Source organism: Lolium perenne, chromosome 3 (assembly GCF_019359855.2).
Source record: "Lolium perenne isolate Kyuss_39 chromosome 3, Kyuss_2.0, whole genome shotgun sequence".
Taxonomy (NCBI): Eukaryota; Viridiplantae; Streptophyta; class Magnoliopsida; order Poales; family Poaceae; genus Lolium; species Lolium perenne.
Window position 1 is genome coordinate 209,884,613 of NC_067246.2, and position 20,217 is coordinate 209,904,829.

A 20,217-nucleotide genomic window follows, 5' to 3' on the forward strand; every position below is an offset into this window, starting at 1 on the left:
CAAGGCTATGAGGTGTATTGAGGAATTTCCAGTATGGAAAGTCCCCAAAAACAAACCTAGCTTTCCATACCTTCTTCAACGACATGTCATCTTTCACTTCTTTCCTGGCGCAGTGCACTCTTCCCAACTTTTTAATAAAGTATCAAATTTTTTTCTCCGCTCGTCCTAGGTGCTACTCCTCGGAGCTCATATTTACCATTGAACACATATCCATGCTTTCTCCAAGGGTTATTCTTGTGTAGCCACCTTTGATGCCCCATGTACACGGTTTTCAAAGACCTGTGATCTCTCCCAAGCTTTTCATATGTCGTCTGATCCATGCACCTGACACTCATTGGATCCGTGGCACACCTGACCCGCGATATATATGTAGCTAAGATAGTCATGCATCGTCGTGATCGACGCGGCTCTCATAGGAAAATAATCTTCTACTACTGTGTCCCACGAATTTACCCTTTCGTCAACCCATAACGTGTCTAGTTCCTCCTTCAATAGCTGCAGGTACAGATTGATATTGTACCTTGGTTTTGTCGTCCCTTGAGTTAGCATACTCATGTGTATGTACTTCCTCTTCATGTATAGCTAGGGGAATGTTGTACATCCAAACGGAATGAGTATCGGTGTTCGCTCCCAACATGATGTTTCTTGGTTCTTTCCCGAATCATGGGTATTCAATGTCTAATGCTTTCTAATGGCATGCTTTATCGAAAAATGCATATGCAGGGTGTGTCAACATGGTTTGTTTCCACGCTTTAGCATCTCTAACAAGCGCCTTCTTCCTTTCCGCGTGCCAGCGCATGATCTTTTGAAATTCAGATGTAACTTTTTCTCTAGATACATTTTTATATAAAAAACTTTTTCATCAGGGGTCGTATGCAACCTCCAGGGTCATTTTACCGAAACATGACGCTATTTTGCAAAAAAAAGTAGTCAAAATTCATATTTATTAATTTTTCTAACAACTAGAACACATAACACATGGCCATCTCGAATGATTTTGAAATTTCTGTCATTCTTTATATTTAAAAAAATGAAAAAATCGATGGGGTGGAGGGAGTTAACCAATATAGCACCAGCGAGCTACTATAGTGGTGCGCCGGCGGTAAGTGAGGGGCATGGCGTTGCCTTGGCAGGGACCTGGGCGACCCTTACCCCATACGCACCATATTTCCTATCCACCGGTGATATTTGAGCATCACTGGCGCCGGTGGACCACTTATTTGGCTCGTCGGCGGTAGCTCAGAGCATATACACCTTTTTCTAGTAGTGCACGGTCGCATCCAAACGTTATAGTAGAGATTTATTACATGAAATTAGTATAGTATAAAATGTATGTAGTGATATTAATTTAGTGTTACAAAAAATTTGCTATGAAATTGGTCAAACGTGGAACCCTTTGATTTAGAACAAAGCCTAAAAATACATCAAACGAAGGGAATATTGTCTAGTTAGCCCAAGTTTACTTGGGCCTCCCAGTCCCGACGGCGCAACCTCCAGTCAATTCTGGTCGCTTCACCAACAGGCCCACGCCCTCAACATGGCGGCTCTGCTGCTGCATAGGTTCGTCAGGATCCACCGCCGTGTGCCGGTGACCGCCCCCGCCGCCGTTGGTGCCGCCATCTTCTGCGCCTCGTCGTCCTCCAGCGTCGTACGAAACCCTAACTTTCCGACTCGTCTCCATTCATCCCCCACCTTGCTTGTTCCATCTCTACGCGTCCCTAACAGGGGGGAGAAACGAAGTTTATACTATATGCCTCCTCACGGTGCCCCAATGATTGCAGCCGCATCTGGAGATGAGCACCAGTGGGAAGGAGGCCGCTGCTAAAGTTGGTGAGCTGTATACCCCCGTTCGTTTTAAATCTCTCCCAGCCTAGGTCTCCTTGCTCCTGGTTGTGCGCATCAAACAAATTTATGCGTCCCTGCTTATGAATTTGTGTCTCTTTTATCATATTATATGCCATCTCCTGGTGTGCGCTTCCGAGTCTGACGCCATGTGTGCATCTACAAGAGCAGGAGCCCACACTTATACTGCTGCCCTTGATCACTGCCTGTCTAGTTAACCCATACTGCCTGTCTAGTTAATTTATGCACTTCTGTTGTTTCAGAATTATCCACAAAGAGCTGTGTCCCATGCAATTCAAAGGATTTACATGCCATGTCAGAAGATTCTGCTAACAAGTCGCTGGAACAGGTCTCTCTCTTATGCTTGTATAGCGAAAAACTTGATTAAGACCAGTGCTATTCCAGTGACTGATGACCCCTTACAAACAGGTGACTGGTTGGGAACTAAAAACTGAAGGTGAAATTCTGAAATTACACAGAGCATGGAAGGTGAAGAATTTTGTAAAAGGGCTTGAGTTCTTTCAGCTTGTTGCTGCTATTGCTGAGGAAGAAGGTATCCTTTCTTTTGCTCTGTTGTTCATATTCACATTGTCTCAGTGGTCAATATTCTTTTTTTTTCAAAAATGTTCGGATGGAAAGTTTGTGATGATTGATTGACTTCCTGTTTGTAATTGGAATTTAAGAATATCATTGACACATTACAGACCATAACAAGTCGATGTGCTGCTAATTGTTATATATTCAGTATGTCAGTATCTTCACTTTTCCCAGTGATTTTTTTTTTCTGTTCCAAACTGATTTCCACATAATAGACACCATAGCTACCCAGCCCTCTCAAACCTAGGAAATTCTCCTAACTGGTTATGTGATAAATGAATGACTACAGGCTTCACAAGATATATTTCCCCTCATACTCATGGTGTCACAATCAACTATGTTTGTTCAAACTTTGGTATTTATTAATTTCTGTGTTGCATACCTGCATTTGGCCAGTTACATGCTGCAGTTATATTTACCACCATAAGAGATTTTTTTTTACACTTCTAAAGGAAAATACTAGTGAAATTGGTCATAACATTTTGTAATCCATCAGAATCCAACAAATGTTTAAATGGTTATGTTTTCCCAGGTCACCACCCAGATCTTCATCTTGTCGGTTGGAATAATGTGAAAATTGACGTTTGGACTCACTCAGTCAGTAAGTGTTTCATATGGTTATTTCGGCTAATCTATTTTTATTTCCATCTGGTGGTTTAGTCCAATTAAATTTCACATTTCCCTCCTAGAATTTTGCTTGTTATAGTTTAGCCAAATCTTTCTTTCAAAACTGGAGTACTTGTACGAAGGTCCAGTTCTTTTGCCGGCTTTAAAAAGTAAACCTCCTTCTCCCCAGGTTCTCATATAAGCCACCCAGCTTATTACTTGGAGCTTCTGAATTAGTTATGGGTAACTAGTTTGGAAGCCCCAAGTTATAAGCTGGGCAGCTTATGAGAGAAGATAGGAAGAGGGCAGCTTACTTTTTAAGCCATCAAAAGAACTGGGCCTAAATCCCTGGGACTGGAAAACCAAATTGTTTGCTGTACTATTTATTTTGACCTAACAGTAATGGGTACTAGTTATTCATTTGCTGTTTTGTGAATCCTGACCGGTGAAGCAATACGATATGACCCAATTTTAAGATGCAAGCCGAAAACCATGTTCAAAAACTGCCGCCTTTTATGCTTCAAAAATTCCTTGTATGGTTATGAATTTTGTTAATATATTGATAAAGTTACTTAATATGTTAGTTGTAATTCTTTGGATCATGCAAATTTGTTATGTACTTAGGTGCCTGCTGCCTAATGGCAAATTTTAAGAAACTGAGTGAAGACATTAAGTATCATAGGTTTATCATGGTGAATCCGTGCTAAGGGCTCACCATGGCGCTTGTTTATAAGTTTCTTTGTTGTGGTCGCAGGAGGTTTGACAGATAACGACTTCATCCTTGTTGCAAAGATCAATGAACTCAAGCTAGAAAGCATTTTGAGCAAGGAAAAAGCTACTACCCATGAGTGATTCTGGATCAAGCAAATAACCCTTGTCTGCATACTCTTTTTGAACTTTTAACGTGTGGAGACCCAAGAGATTTCGTTTATATTTTCTATGAGGATTGTATATGCGCTCCAGAACCAAATTTCAGCCACTTTGACGGTGAGTTTCACATGTGATCAGATTTATCTGTTCTGGGTGATGTGATTTGTCTGATATTTGTGTGTATCTTATGAATGTATTCACTAGTTTGACTGGGATTTCAGTTGTTGCCCAGTAAATTGAGCAAGAAAAATGCCTTAAAATCATGGAATTGCTCAGTTGCGTTCCACTATCCTTATTTAGTGAAAATGGTCGCTTTAGCAAATCGCTTCACAAAAAAGAAGTGAAAATTATGAGCACGTTCTGTAACATCCCAGCAGGGTTATGACTTCATGGTCATGTTGTTTGAGATTAGCAGGGGCGTAGCAACATGCAGAATGAGAAGAACAAAACCTTGTATAAGCAGCAGCTCTGTTAGATAAGTTAGTACTTTACTGTTACAAGACAATAGCTCACTAATCAAGTATAACTCACTGACACGCTGAAACTAGTTCCGAAACACACGCAACAAGTGAAAAATAGAACATAAAGAAGGAAAAACAAGCATACTCAGAAACTATATGGAACACATCGTCCTCCTCTTCTCGGACCTTCTTGGAGCTCAACACTGACAGCTCAGCTACTCTGCTCGCTTCATGGCGCATGCCAAGGCACGCAGATAGCCTGACAGTGTAAAAGAGACCTCCACAGAAACGCAAGACCTAGATCTTAGTAGCTGTGTTGCCACATCTGGTGTGATGGCTGAGACGGGGCAGTCTGGGAGCTGTTCAAGCGTCCCTCGGCAGGGTTCTGCGGGAGCTCCTGTGGCAAGCCAGCCTGCGACTGGTAGAAACTAGGGTACCCAAGACCACCGTATTGAGAGGGCTGCTGCGCTTGGCGGAAGCCACCCTGCGCGCTCTGACCCTGGAAACCGTAGCAGTTACCAGGTGGAACAGCTGAAACGGCTCTTGAACCAGCAGCTCCATGAAGCCACATCGCGGAGTTGTCACTCTGAAAAGAGTCACAGATGATAAACACCTCAAAATGAAATGAGCAAACCCTCAATGATACAAATCAAGCGCACCAGAATTTCAGAAGCTTGAAAGAATGTAGCACCATTTACCTGCTGCTGTAGGGCCATGTAGTGATTGGCCTCTTTGAACTGTGCGCTTAAAGCTTCATCAGTCCCCATTGTTGCAGCAGGGGAGGGGGCACTCTGGTTTTGCCCGAAATTCGGAATATTACTTGAACTTCCAAAGCCTCCATAACCAGAGACTACGGGTGAATGTTGCGGTACGCTTGTAGCAGGAAGGCTGCTCTTGTATTGCGGCATTGAGTATTTCATAGCAGATTCAGGCACGGCAGCATCACCACCGCCAGATTGCTGGAAAGGTCCATTACTTGCATACGCTTGCTGGAAGGTTGGTGGTGGTACATAGAAGTTCTGAGGCAAGTATGGATATCCAACCAAACTGGCGAAAGGCCCCAGTGGTAGAGCTGGCTGAGGATATGGATGTACAGGCAACTGCTGAGGGTGAGGTAGTCCTGATGGAATGCTTGTACTGGGAAAATTTTGTGTAGACCGAGTGTTGGAGAAACCCCCTTGACTCAAACTCTGCAAAAATATTCAAGAAAAACTGAAATTCAGAAGTAAGAACAGAAGTTGAAACACCAGCACCTCAATGTTAACTAACACCATCTTAAAATGAGAATAATCCATCATACTAACACAAAACTTAGGCGCTAATCACTGACACTTCCCACACTATAAGCATAATGTATAAACATGATGCAATTTATGGAGTAGAAGGGTCTATAAGGTGGCCACAAGTCCACAAGTACTTAGTGGTCATGTGAACGTCAACAATTACCTAACCAGACTCTCCAAATTGTATTGGAGGCGTCATGAGGCATGACAGACAGTCACATCCATAGTGCTTTTTCCTCCTCACTTCTTGAACACCTCTATTCACTTGATAATAAGAGCTGCTCCTTTATGTTGCAGAGAATAGAAGAATATGCAAAATGATATGGATAACCTTCCAGTTATGATCTAACGCCAATCCGTTGGGAATTTATCAACCAGGAATCAACCCTGGGCAAATGCGGTTTAACCCGGTTTGTACAGTTTTCTGAACCCAGACCGTTGGCTGCGGTTCCAACTAGGTCAGTTTGGTTTAGACCATTCACATAAAAATGATACGGTGGTGTGGTCTGGATTGGTTTGACGGTGTGAACGGTTTGGCACCAGCTTGATCTCTTCATCGCTAGTTTCTGAACACACTCGCTGCAGTCGCTCATTCTTGCGGCCGGTGCCGCCGAGCTGGCCTCATGGCCGGCGCCACCGTTGGGGCCCTCCACTGCGGGTGATGGCGCGAGGCCGCCAGCCCGCCAGAGCAAGCATCGGTGGCGCCCTCTGCTTCCGCCAATGCAGCTCGCAAAGTTCTCCATGCTCCCCGAGCGCAGTCAAGTACTAGTGTCACCTCAGTTCATCGCCCTGTTGCCGGTCGCACCGCCCCGTTGCCAGCCGTTCGTCTTTCGAGGTCAGAGAGGCTGGAGGCGGCCGGAAACGAGCTGTGACGCGCCGTCATGGCGGACGCCTCCTCCACACGCCGCCCGCTGCACGCCCGCGGATCCGGGACGAGGAAATCGAACGGGCCTGGGAGCGGGGCGCGTCCTGGCCTGGCACCTCGACGATCCCACCTCTGACTCCACCGCCGTGTCCCGCCTCGTCTCTGTGACTCGCCGCCGGCGTGGGCTCCGATTGAGCGCGCCAGGCCAGAAGTGACACGGACGCCCTCGTCGGTGGTTCCTGCCCGTATCCGTCGCCTCTGGCAGCCTCCGCCGACCGCCGGCGCCCTCAGCCTCCACCGACCGCCGCGCCCTCAGCCTCCGCCTACCGCCGTGCCGTGGTGAGATGCGTTCCATGCGGGAGGATTTGGTCAGTTTAGCTGGTTGGAACCCGTCCCAAACCAGCTCAAACCAGCTAAGGTTTTTTCTATTGCGGCTTGGACGGTTTGTAAGAGCGACACCGACACAAACCGCGTGTCCGGTGCGGTGCGGGTTGGCGTCACAGTTTAGACGGTTTGAGACCAAATTATGCTCAGGTTTAACCAGGATATTATGCTTATACCTGACAAAATATTTTGATGAAGTCATGAAGTTTCACAAAAAAGGGATGCTTACCCCTATCATATCCGTTCAATTTTGTTCAAAATAAGAGCGGGACTTCTTTCTCGACCTCTGAACTTTAACTGTCACAATCTGCCTTACTTCAGAACAAGCAAACTAACATAAAAGTAGAAGCAGTGCCAAGATTGGAATTACCTCTTGCATGGAGATCGGGTAGCTGGTAGTTGGCACAGCTGGGTTGTATTTCATAGCCGACTGTGGCGAGAGAAACGGTGAAAAGTCAAAATCCCGGTGAGGGGTAAGATTTGACCCCACAAAGTTGTTTTGCATAGGATTTGCTTGCTGTAAGAATGGGACAGAAAGAAAATTAGGACAATAAAGCCAAAAAAAGAACATCTTAAAATAAGCAGAAAGATATAACAACAAACATATACTATCCCATCCCACGCATTACTGTAAGAAATTCGATGCTTAGTTGTAGAGGATTGATAATTTCAGGCTTTTTCAGCCACCTTCAGATATTAACAGTCACACTGTTCAGGAATCAGCACAATCAAGGAGTAAATAAAGACATAATCAGAGCAGCATGCAACAAAAAATTGAACATCTTAGGTTAAACAATGTTTCCCAAGCAGCCACAAATTATACATCATTATATACTCCCATTAGGGATACAGTAGCTCTAGCTCTACTATTTCAGTAGTACATAAAGCTATCATTATATGGAATAATGTGTCAAAATTTGGCACCAAGGTAGATTCTTCATATCATATTTTTATATGGTTGAGTGCAGCTTTTTAGAGGACGACCTACATGTAGCTCGTTTTCATGTAAATTTTGAAAATCATATTTTTTAAGTTTCAAAAAAAATCGAAAATAAATCTGCATGTAGTTGGTGATATATACCACAAGTCTGTAGAATTTCAGCACGAAATACGTTGTGACCTGGTCTATATAAAAATGACAAAAGTATAGATCTGAGAATAGTGAACAGTACACGTTTTCAAAATTCCCAAAACTGTCAGAATTTGTTACTTTTGTGTAGCCCAGATTACGACGATTTTTGGATTGAAACTTTGCACGATTGTGCAATACATAATTAGCTACAGCCAGATTTTTTTTCACAAAATTTTGAAATATGGAAATACCGATTTCGATTTTGTTTTTAAAACAAGCAATGTATAGCCCGAGCTACAAAGTGAGTTTTCGCTATAATTTACATTAATTGAGATGCACTATGTTTGTACGGGCAAAAATCTGGCTTCATGTCTAAGGCTCGGTATGCAGTTGCTGAACTGTGCTGCGCCATGCTTATTTCATTATCTGCTGTTAAAAACTAGCCATAAAAGTAAGGAAAAGTGGGTCAAACAAACACTAAAATAGGGGAAAAACAGTGGGGCAAACGAGATTATGACATTCCACCACTAGAAATTAACCTTCAATTTAGCAGAGAGGATGGGGAGGGGGTCAATTTGCGACTCATTTGTCTACGAAGAAAAAAGAACCTTTTGAAACATTTGTAGATTACATGTGTGCTCTAATAAACCTCAATAACAAGCTAGTTATACAACTTCAGCAAGTCCCAAACTACCTCTAAAATATGTGATGAGTGATCTAATATCTGGGGAAAAAACTATACCAGGAAGCTTGAAAAATGAGAAAGATCTTGTGCTTGTGTGTTTCCTTGTTGACTCTCCACTATACTTGGCTGTGTTGTGTTCTGATACACATGATCTGAAACTGATGGCGGGTTATACTGAAGACCAGATACATCCAGAGCACCTTGTATCAGTATATCTGGCTGTGAAACTGAAGGGACATCAATATTCTCCGTGTTGGTACCAATTCTGGCCTCAACATCCTCATTTGCTGATGAATGTAGAGCACCACTGTCATCGTAATCTTGATTCCTGTAAGAAAGGTGTCATAAGACAAGTTGCATTTGTTGTCATGAATAGCGAACATAGCAGGGAAAAAAAAATAACCTGCCGTCTATTTGATCAACTGATTGCTCATCTGGGATAGGCACCTCTTCCGCACCATATTTAGGGACCTTAGATGGAAGCAACCCAGAGAAGGCACCAGATTCAAAACTACCAAAGCTTAGATGTGCACAGTCGGTATTTTCAAGTTGTAGATGATCAGGGATTATAACCGCTGGATTATCATCGCTAGAATTAGCTACAGCTGGATCTTCGTTTTGCAGCCTTAGATGCTGAAAGTTTGTCGCAGCTGATTCCACATCCACATCACAAACCTCAACTGCAAACGATTGTGTCATCAGATTTTATATTAATAATTATGTATAGGCGTAAGTAATTAAAAGAAGTGCTCAAGGCAATAAGGACATGGCATTAACATACTCCCTCCGCTCCAATGAGTAAGGCCTATATTTATTTTGAGAAGTCAACCTAAGTAAAGTTTGACCATACTTTTAGGAAAAACTATCAAGAACTATGATATTAAATAGATATCATATGAAAATATATTTTATGATGTATCTAACAGTGCTGATTTTGGATTATTCATATTAATGATTTTTTTCTAACAACTTGGTCAAACTTTACGTAGTTTGACTTTTGGAAAAAGAATATAAGCCTTATTCAGTGGAATGGAGGTAGTAATATTTATTGAATGAACATAGAAAAAAATACAAAGCAATATTTCACTTGTATCGGTAGCACACAGAGACAGCAACAGAGGCCATACATAGAGGAAACTAAAAGCCAGCAGGGCAATAATTACGCAAAGCAATTTTTGCAAAACAACGGCTTCCATGAATGAGTGTGAGTAGCGCTGTTAGAGATATGGGTCTTGGTCAAACTATCCCTAACAGGATAATTGCTCATCCCGCTGGTAAAATATTGGCACAACATACATAACATTTGAGTATACAGGTACGAGCATATTAACACAACTAACCTATCTGTAACTTTTCTCTCTAATCTTACCTGCCTTAAAAAAAGTTTTAAAATTATGTATGCAATGGAAAATTGTAGTATCCTGAAACAAGTTACAAGTTGTACTGGTGCACAAATGTTCACCACTGGCAAAGAGTTACCACAACATATAGAACATCTGTGTACAGGTCAGAGTATATTAATACAGTTAGAAGTTTAATCGTATGTACGCAATTGAAGATTAGACTAGTATCTTCAAACAAGTTACAAATAATATTGGCAGATAAATGTTCTTGTGTCAATGCATCTACTCTGAAATGTTAGTAATAATTGATAACATTTGGAGAAAATAAGATGGTAATACTAGAGTAAATTATTAAGTTTGATATTGAAACCGTAAAAACACCTAAACAGTTAAAACTTAAATAATGAAAGGTGATGTTCTTTGGTACACTTGAAAGTTAAAACAACGTTGCAAGATTAATCAATTCATACTTGAAAGCACAACAGAGTTGGGATAAGGTCGTGTAAATTCCTATTTAAGACTATAGTTAGTCACATGGTACATACTTAAAGATGCCAGATGATCCTGGATAGTATTCGAAAACATGATCTTGCCAAAACATACAATATCTATCTGAGAACCCATAAAACCAGAGTCATTCCATGTACTACAGTGGTAACTCCAAAACCATCAATCTTGAGGCGAGGAAAAAAGTGTCTGTGGCATCTAAGAGTATACCCGTGCATTTTCAGTGTTCCAGAATCAAACTTCCATTTATAATGTGCGGCACTATTGATGTATCAAACTTCAAAGTTACTATAACACAAATATGCACTTGGTGTTCAAAGCACATTAGGTGGTTGGCTGGTCGGGAATGGGGGTACCAAGCACCAGACTATCCAGTTGGAGGAAAGTTTCGACCCTTCCAAGGACAGCTACCACTTATCAGATAACAAAACAATGTTTCCTCACAAGGACATACTGTGATGGTTTGCTTTATTATGCATCGTCTGAAAATAAATATGAGCGTCCACTTTATGACAGAAAATATGAACACATTGGTATTTGACTTCTAAGACGCATAACCAGAAAATGAAGTTGCACAGGCCACAAGATCAGCATTTTAAGATTTTACTAACCTTCATCATCATAGGAATGCATTTGAGATTGATATGTGCTTGAGTTCTGCAATAATCCATCAATGAATTGACTATTGTCGTGAAGAACTTCCAAGTGTCTCCCGGAAGGTATTGTTGTTTGCATTCCAGACGAGGTGTTATCTTCTGCGTGAGACTTTTCGTGCAGTTCAGCAGGATCAACCAGCACAGGTGACTCGAATGATGCCGCAGATAATGATGGGTCACCAGATGGTTCAGGGGCTGTGAATTGTCTTTGTGATGGTAGTTCATCCTGAGGAAACCAAACATTCTCATGTGTCTGGTGGCTGTCAGCAGAAGCATGACTAGAATTCAAAACTTGAGGAATATGATCTGGAAGAGCTGGAAATCTCTGGTCAAACGTTGTCGGAAGGGCTCTGCTTGCAGACTGTTTTGAGTTTAGGTTTGCTTCCTTTGATAATGATGGATTTTGATGAGCAAATGCTTTGTCTGTTTTGGCCGTAGGCTTGCTAGAAGATCTTCCTTGCGGTCTGCCCATTTTAACTATATCAGCCATTGACATCTGACCAGGCACCCCGCACCAATTTTGCTGGAACCCTGATGATGGTTGCAGTGCGCCAAATGATACATCAGGAACCGCATCCTTGCTTACAAAGGAACTGCAGCATAGAAAGCAAAAAAAAAAACGTATTTACCAAAAAAACACAGATAAATGTGGAAACTTCTTATGCAAACAGAACGAGCATAAACTTCTACATCTTCAACCTCATTACCTTGGAACTGTTAGCTTCTGACTGGAATTGGTTGATGGAACACCAGGCCCCAATATTGATGACCTAGAAGCCATGTTATCTGGTTTGACAGAAATAAATGTGAGAAATAGATTTTAGACAAATGTGAAAATTGTCAAGCTCATGCACTAGCCAACACAACCAAAAGTCCAAACTGATGGAAAGGGCAGTATAATCTACTTATACACTTCACAACAAAAATCATGGAAACAAACATTATTTTTTCTTACCAGCTCCACTCGATACAGACTGAACTGAACTGCTTCGGTTAGCACGATCTGTGCCACCTCTAGTGGCACGACTTGAGTTATTTGTTCCTCGGGGTCTAGGCTCAGGTGTGCCTTTATTCACCTGTGTGAAATTCAGTAAACACTGATGTAAGTTCTCAAGACTAAAGCACGGCATAGTAAATCAGCAATTAGGGAATGAGTTGGATATGTGAAGTTTGTAACACAGAAGGCTCTACACCAGTAAACTAATTAAATGTGTGATATACTGAACAATTGTTATTGCTTTCGTTCATCCTAGTAAATGAAATTATATATTCAACAGTAGGTTAGCTGCAAGCCTTTTTTTTATTTTGAAGAGCTGGGAGGACTATAGTAAAAATAGCTAGCAATTTGCTAGTGGCACAAATAGAAGTTCAATATAATAATTAACTGACCTCCTTTTTCTTATCGCGCTTGTTCTTTACCTCTTGAAAAGTATCTGGAAAAAAGATGGGCAATATGTGAGATGACGTACATAAGAGGACTATTGAGTCCACGGAATAACATCATCAATCCCAGTGCTATTGTTTGCGAAAATACTATCACTAATGGTCCCTTTAAATAGGTTATCCTAGTGTTCATAATTTGGTATGATCCTTACTACCATCCCTTGTCAATCTCTGTGAGAGGTACCCTGAGTTCATAATTTTGTAAAGCTTATGAGGAAAAGTGAGACTTGCATGCAGGGTAGCTAGAATCTCATTTAACTGAATGACAAGGGATGGCCAGGTTAAGCTCTTCTATAAGCTTCATAAGCACATAGTCAGCAGATACAGCTTGAAGTTGAATGGAAATCTGAACTTATATTCATGGAGTGTTCAAACACAAGAGTAACCCCCTTTAAAGCAAAACCCACATAATTGCAAAAGGAAAAAAGGAACACATTAAGCATCGTTCCAAAAGCAAACTAAGTCGACAAGACCTGTGCAAGGTCATCTAAATTCTGCATCACATAAAGGATATAAAAGTAAGGAGCAGTGAAGATCAAAGGGGGCAAAACCACATCGCTTCGATCATTTGCCAATTCAAATGAAAGAATCCATCTTTCCCAAAGACTGTCTTTCATGTGAGAAGATCCAAGTTTGGCAACCTGCGTGATAACTTGGATCTCTGATGTTGTTAACGCGCTTATATGATATCATGGCTTTCTCTTAACCTAAATTCCACATCAAACAAAGGATTAGATTATTAGACCCCAAGTCCTGTTGGATGAGACCTGGGCATCATGAAAGCGCATACGATCCAAAGACAACCCCAGCTCTATCTCTCTCTCTGGTGCTCCATCACAATTTCCTGGAGACTTTGCTTTAAGCATTTTCTGCACCAATTAAAGATTTTTCTTCCTTCAGTGTTAAAGGTCAACACCGGTTCTTTCCATCAATCTAGGCTGTAATTGGCTTTTCAGGCATTATAGCTGGTTGAAAGACTTTTATTTGGATGTAACAGCAAAATCTTACTGTACTTAGTAAAATGTCCCTTAACTAACAACAACATTCTACTGGGAGCATAGTACAGTCCAACAGCAGCAAACCAAGACCTAATCCATTAGCGTTGGCAGTAAAGAAATCGACCTTGCTGTTCCCTAAGATTCATCAACTGAGCTCTGAAATGCAGTACTGTAAATAAAATATCAAAATATAACAGCAAGAGCAACAAAAATCCACGCACGAGCAGATCACACAGAGCGCGCGTGCAGCCCCATCCTAAACGAGAGGCGTGCACCGACCCAACAGAAGAACTCGAGAGAGGAACACGTCTTGGTAACAGACCGGCTACTAGCCCTGCAGCACCTCCGGAGAGAGGAACTCCATCAGCACAGCAACAGATCACCGTAAATCCAGAAGAAGGCAGGCGCGTTCCTCTAATCCATTTCGCACAGACACAGCCCTACCAACGGGACCAAAACAAAAATAAAAGTAAGGGTGCAGCAAAAGAGGAGCGGGTGCGAGACCTTGGGAGAGGAGCCGGCTGACGGCCTCGTCGGGGTCCATGCCGCAGTCCCGCAGCGCGGCGTAGATCTCCGCGTCGGGGCGGCTGACGATCTCCTTGAGCCCCTGCACCAGCTTCCTCGCGGACGCCGGCACCGGCCCCGCCGCCGCGGACGCGCCCCGCCCTCCCCCTCCCCCTCCGCCGCCGCCGCCGCTCATCCTCGGCGCCCGGAACCGCCGCCAAATAAAGTAGTAGCTCCCTCCCACCTCCTCCGGAAACTGTCGTGGGGCGCCTGGGCTCGTCGCGGCAGCGGCAGCAGGAGCGCGTCCTCCACCTCCTCCGCTTCGGCGCTCGGTCGTCTGCTACCACGACGCAAACGGCGGCCAAACTCCAAAACCTTCCTCCCCCTCCCTCTCGCCTACCTTTATATAAGCTCGATGCGGTGCGGGAAGAAGAAAGAAAGAAAGAAAGAAACGGATTAAAAACTAATTTCCCGGTTTTGTCCTCGCCTAAGCTCTCTCTCTCTTCCTCTGTAGTAATCTCTATCCGTCGCCGCGTACACTTGTCGCGGCGGTGTGGATGACGGGGGCTGCAGATGAATATCTTAATCTGACGTGTGGGTCAGACCCATTTTGCAGCCTTCGTGCTTCGGTGTTACGTGGCACGGGAATCTGTGGGTCAGACACATGAGGCTGCCATGTGGGGCAAATTTATTCCTGTCCCCACGTGTCATTGGGTGTTACGATTATCCTGGCTCTGGAGTTATTCTCGGGCATACGATGATCGGACCGTCCTGTCAGTGTCTGATCCATGTACGAAACTAGCAAAACATTTCGGATCTTTTTTGGGCCAGTGTACGAGTTGGGGAGTCAGTGAGATTCTTTCATCTCTTTGGTTTCCTATGGAATCTTACCAGAACGAATTTGGGTAGGCAGTAGCCGTAGATCTGCAGTGGCAAGGTAGTTAGAGTTTCCGAATCTGGTTAGATTCCTTCTCACCCTTTTGGGCTCTTTCTTTTGTTTGGTTCATAGGGTTCCTAGAACGTGGAAATAAAAAAAACATACGAATAGATTGGCATGGCATGTTAAATCCCTCATGAATTTTGCAATGCAAGTAATATGGTCGTATTGCGAAAAAACACATGAATTTTTCTAAAACATTGTGTGTGCCTGATGGTAAGCTCTCCTGAAGAAGCTAACTATGCCCGACGATAAGCGCTCCTCAAACTTTTTTTGAACAAGGGAAGGATCCCAAGAGTCCAAGCTGCATTAAACGGTGGGAATACAGTTTACAAGGAGGACCGCAGAAAAATAAAAGATGTACAAACCAGCCCTCAACATTTCCACAAAGGACCCTACTTACAGATTGAAAAAAAGCAATACAATCCTTGTCCACTGAAGTTGACGAGCTCGACAACACGACCATCGCGCCATCACCGAGGACAACACCACTTGGAGACGGTGCGACGAAGGACACCACAGCTGAGCCGTTGAAGGGCCTCTTTATTGGCATGCCAGCCGGGGGAGGTTGAAGGGGCTGCAGTGCATGCAGCACCACAACGCGGAGTGGTCACATCGACCTTGGATAACAACGACACAAGATTTCCGCCATTGAGGAATTTCACAAGTTGCAACACCATGGTCTTCCCTTGGAGAACCAGATCTTAACACCCCATCCCTCCTTCTGCCCCCTTGGCGACGAACAAGCTCCTCACACTTAACGCTCCTAAAGATAAGGCTTAACCACGTTGAAGACAACCCTTATGGAGCGTTCAAGAAAACCCTCAAGAAGCATTGAGGAATGCACTAGTTGAAAGACAAAACATGCAACCGCTTGACTGAAGCATGAACCTTCCATGACGTGCTTGAAGCTCAAGATGCATAAACCTCCTTGAAGCAAGAAGCTCTTTTGACGGTTTGAAGGTTCCAAAGTTGAACAAGTATACATTTGATAACCGAGATTGAATGAAGACAACACCGGTTGAAGAGAACGAAGGTTTAAGGCCACGTCGGTAGAAGATAGAGCAGGTTGAAACCTAGAACAGTTGAAGATAACGGTGGTCCAAGATAGTCGGCCTGGACATTTGAGTTCAGTGGTGGGCACCACCCCTGACCCATTGACTTTTAAAGAATAAATGCCTTAGAAATAGGCTATCTCCCCGCCCCTCATATTTGGAGAAAATTTGGCTTATGTTGGCTTTTTTAGCCCATTTGCCTGAAGCCCTCTGTTTGAGTTTTATCCATACAAGAATTTTTTTCCAATACAAAAATAACCTTTGCAAACGCTAGTAACACGGCTAGTTGGTGGGTGGAGCCTAGCTATAGGACTCATGCCCTGTGAGATAAGGTTGGAGACTTGAATGACATGAGCTGAATTCAAAATCCGATATCTATTCCTTTTTCACCCCCTCTTTTTTATGAAAATACATTAAGAGGATGAGTTTGAATTCTAGATTTGAGATTCATTCTTTCCTTCCAAGTTCCTCTCTCTATTTCCTGTTCTTATAAAAGTCTTTGAGAGAGCAAGTGAGTTTGAGTAGCAAACAAGAGCACATTTTATCCAAAATGATCTCTTTATTACTCTTGAAGATTTGACATCTTATAAATGGTCAGGTGTCGCCGCATAGCATCTTGTGTGTGAACTTGTCGTGGCAAGTTTGTAAAGATTTGGGGTTAACCCTAGAATTTTGTTGAGTATTCCTGACATGAACTTGCTTGAGTTTCGTGCACTTAACTTCTTAGCAAACTTAGGTTGAGCCTTTCAGGTAATTAATATATTTATTACCACAACAGATAATACACAAATTTACACAAACATGTCAAACACCAAATTACATAGTCCATAGAGTCCAAGAAAGAATAAAGCGTAAAGAGTCCATGAGAGAATGTATTGGGTCCAGAACCCACGTGCACCCGCATAAATAGTGAATTAAAAATGACACTCGCTCTATTTCAGAAGAATCAATGTTGTTCCATGTCAAACTATTTCAAGCTCGACAAATTTTGTAGGAGTAGAAAAATATATTAATGTCTAAAACATTAACTTAGGTTTATTATAATGAATGTTCGTACTAGGGATGGAGCTGCAGCATTGCAACTAGTGATTTTTAGAAATCCCCTTGCTAAATCTGCACTAATGACTATTTGTAAAGACCACATCAGTGACATAGATCTCACACCATCAGATAAAATTAATTTCTAGCTTCACCCTGGTTCATACTGTTGGAGACATGCTCAAGAGGCAATAATAAATGGTTTTTATAATATACCTTTGTGTTTATGATAATGTTTACATACCATGCTATAATTGTATTAACCGAAACATTGATACATGTGTGTTATGTAAACAACAAGGAGTCCCTAGTAAGCTTCTTGTATAACTAGCTTGTTGATTAATAGATGATCATAGTTTCATGATCATGAACATTGGATGTTATTAATAACAAGGTTATGTCATTATGTCAATGATGTAATGGACACACCCAATTAAGCGTAGCATAAGATCACGTTATTAAGTTCATTTGCTATAAGCTTTCGATACATAGTTACCTAGTCTTTTCGACCATGAGATCATATAAATCACTTATCACTAGTAGGAAAACCCTTATAGGTGGAGCTTAGTTCTATGGCGCACCTCGAAAAATGCGTCACAGAAATTTATTTTGTGGCGCACCAGGCAAGGTGCGCCACAGAAATAGCTTAATTTTGTGGCGCACCAGCGAACCGTGCGCCACAAAAACTTGGTGGACCCCACAACCTATCACCCCCAATCATTGGTTTTACTATTTCTATGGCGCACGTACCCCAGTGCGCCACAGAAATAAGCTATTCTGTGGCGCACGGCAACAGTGCGCCATAAAAATAAGCTATTCTGTGGCGCAGTTTGCCTGGTGCGCCACAGAAATAAGGTATTCTGTGGCGCACTGTGTTCGGTGCGCCACAGAATTAGCGAACCAGATATACAAAAGTGAGCCAACCTCCCACCTACCACACTACACAAGCCATTCTTCTTCCTCCATCTAGCTCGTCCCCCCCTTCTCTCTCATACCATTTTGGCTCTACTTTTCACTTGCTTGGGTATTTATTGCACTTACTTTGGTTGATACTTAATTGGAGTTGAGGAGAAGGCTCTCCATACTCTCTCCTCCTCTCGAACTCATCGATCGTGGTCTCGTCTCGGTATCGAATCTAGAAGGTGAGTAGTTGGAGGAGACATACATATGCTTGGAGGAGACATGCATATGCTTGTAGATCTTGTGTGACCGTCGTGTGTATGGATGCTTGTTGCATGTGAAGCGCTTGTGTGTGTGCCGGTGTGGTGCATGGATGTTTGCCGAAATGTTGATTCATTTCCGTTTCGGTAAATTTTGCACTACCCATATGTCCTACTTTGAGGAGAGGTCATGCCGAATTTTTCCGCTCCATGTAATACCTTGAGGAGAGGTACGGCCCATGCATGTGTGTGCATTTGTTGCGGTTCTAATTTCCTGTTCTATGTATACCATTTGCAGGCAAGCATGGTCCTCTCGATGAGTTCCGCTCGAATCTCTAGATACAAGATAGACGCGAAGGAGGACATGATTCGGAACAATAGGCGCCAGATAAGATGTCCGTGTCGATCATGCAAACTCGAGCGCTGGATCAACCCTGATTCGGACAATCGGAGGAGCACTGCCGAGGCGCGGTTTCATGCAAGACAACCAGGCGCGGCCGGCCCCATCAAATGGTGCGCATGAAGACCATGTCGAGCGAGATGACTATCATCATGAAGAAGACTATCATCATGCCGACGGGGACTATCATCATGAAGAAGAAGTCGGCGGAGAAGATCATCATGAAGAAGAAGATGCCGGCGGAGAAGATCATAATGATGAAGAAGAAGATTTCGGCGCGACCCCGCTAATTTCGGCCTTGCGGGACTCTCATGTTCAAGATCTTCTCCTCCAGGAGACGAGCAACGATAGAGTTGCAGCTGGAGAGAGAGCCAAGCTGTCGCAAATGGAGAAAGACGGGATGACTCCGATCTTTCCTGGGTGTCGTCCGCGGGATACGCGCTTGCATGTAACGCTTGATTACCTGTAGATGAAGACGCGGAACAAGTGGACCGATTCCAGCTTCAGCAAGAACTTAAAATTCTGGCACGATCGTCTCCCGGAGGGGAACACATTGCCAAGTAGTACCGAGGAGGCCAAGAAAGCCGTGTGTCCCCTTGACCTACCGCACGAAAAATACCACGCCTGCATTAATGATTGTGTGATTTATAGGTGCGAGTACAAGGACAGAACCACATGTCCGGTGTGTGGCCACGGACGGTACAAGGTTGGGAACAAGAAGGTACCTCGAAAAGTGGTATGGTACTTTCCTATCACTCCTCGTCTGCAGCGGTATTTCGTGGACCCTAAGGAAGCAAAGCTCATGCAATGGCACGCGGAAAGGCAGAAGCCCGAAGAAGATCCGGAGATGGGCTATATGCTGACACACCCTTCAGACGCTGGACAGTGGCAAGCATTGGACATCGCCTTCCCTAGGTTCGGGGGCGACGCAAGGAACATCAGGCTGGGTATGAGCACCGATGGACTCAATCCGTTCGGCAACCAGAGTAGCACGCATAGCACCTGGCCTGTGTTTGTATGGCCTTACAACCTACCCCCGTGGCTGTGCACCAAGCAAAGGTACATAGACCTGAGTATTCTCATTCAGGGGCCGAAACAACCAGGTGTCGACATGCATTTGTATCTCGGGCTGCTGAAAGAGGAGTTAGACACGTTGTGGAAGACGCCACCCCGTACGTGGGACGCCTACACTAGAACTTATTTCGATATGAGAGCCGCGTTGATCACGACGGTCACGGACTATCCTGGTTACGCATATGTATCTGCCCAGGTCGGCCACGGATTTAACAGCTGTGTGAAGTGCATGGACGAGACCCCGCATCTACAACTACCAAGGGATCCCGGGTCCTCGAAAGCCATCTACCCATGTGCTCGAAGGTGGCTTCGCTTGGATCACCCGTGGAGAAAACGCGGTGATCTGTTCAATGGTAAAGATGAGCCCGATGGACCCCCACGCCCGAGGAGTGATGTCTACGGGAGCTTCTATTCTTGTAGACAGTGTTGGGCCTCCA

The 20,217-nt window shown here is 43.5% G+C and overlaps 2 protein-coding genes across 2 annotated transcripts; one reads left to right on the top strand and one right to left on the bottom strand.

Moving 5' to 3' along the window:
• The first annotated feature begins 1,474 nt into the window (after nt 1-1,474).
• Nucleotides 1,475-4,178, top strand: LOC127343215 (pterin-4-alpha-carbinolamine dehydratase 2, mitochondrial). Its single transcript, XM_051369330.2, has 6 exons — nt 1,475-1,648; nt 1,782-1,830; nt 2,106-2,191; nt 2,272-2,395; nt 2,972-3,040; nt 3,800-4,178. The coding sequence occupies exons 1-6, from the start codon at nt 1,538-1,540 to the stop codon at nt 3,895-3,897; spliced, it is 537 nt and encodes a 178-aa protein (XP_051225290.1). The 5' UTR covers nt 1,475-1,537; the 3' UTR covers nt 3,898-4,178.
• Nucleotides 4,179-4,350: 172 nt separating this feature from the next.
• Nucleotides 4,351-14,545, bottom strand: LOC127343214 (uncharacterized). The gene is made up of 10 exons (XM_071828311.1): nt 14,117-14,545; nt 12,561-12,604; nt 12,127-12,247; nt 11,879-11,957; nt 11,127-11,764; nt 9,069-9,345; nt 8,723-8,993; nt 7,279-7,425; nt 5,075-5,566; nt 4,351-4,962 (listed from the first exon to the last, which is right to left on the bottom strand). The coding sequence occupies exons 1-10, from the start codon at nt 14,310-14,312 to the stop codon at nt 4,681-4,683; spliced, it is 2,547 nt and encodes an 848-aa protein (XP_071684412.1). The 5' UTR covers nt 14,313-14,545; the 3' UTR covers nt 4,351-4,680.
• Nucleotides 14,546-20,217: the final 5,672 nt, after the last annotated feature.

Excerpts from the sequence above, each read along its gene's own strand:
- LOC127343214 (XM_071828311.1), bottom strand. The coding sequence starts at position 14,312 with ATGAGCGGCGGCGGCGGCGGAGGGGGAGGGGGAGGGCGGGGCGCGTCC. Across the intron at positions 11,765-11,878 it reads CAGAAGCTAACAGTTCCAAG|TTCCTTTGTAAGCAAGGATG; the intron begins GTAATGAGGTTG and ends TCTATGCTGCAG. Across the intron at positions 9,346-11,126 it reads GCATTCCTATGATGATGAAG|TTGAGGTTTGTGATGTGGAT; the intron begins GTTAGTAAAATC and ends AATCGTTTGCAG.
- LOC127343215 (XM_051369330.2), top strand. The coding sequence starts at position 1,538 with ATGGCGGCTCTGCTGCTGCATAGGTTCGTCAGGATCCACCGCCGTGTG. Across the intron at positions 2,192-2,271 it reads CTAACAAGTCGCTGGAACAG|GTGACTGGTTGGGAACTAAA; the intron begins GTCTCTCTCTTA and ends CCTTACAAACAG. Across the intron at positions 2,396-2,971 it reads TGCTATTGCTGAGGAAGAAG|GTCACCACCCAGATCTTCAT; the intron begins GTATCCTTTCTT and ends ATGTTTTCCCAG.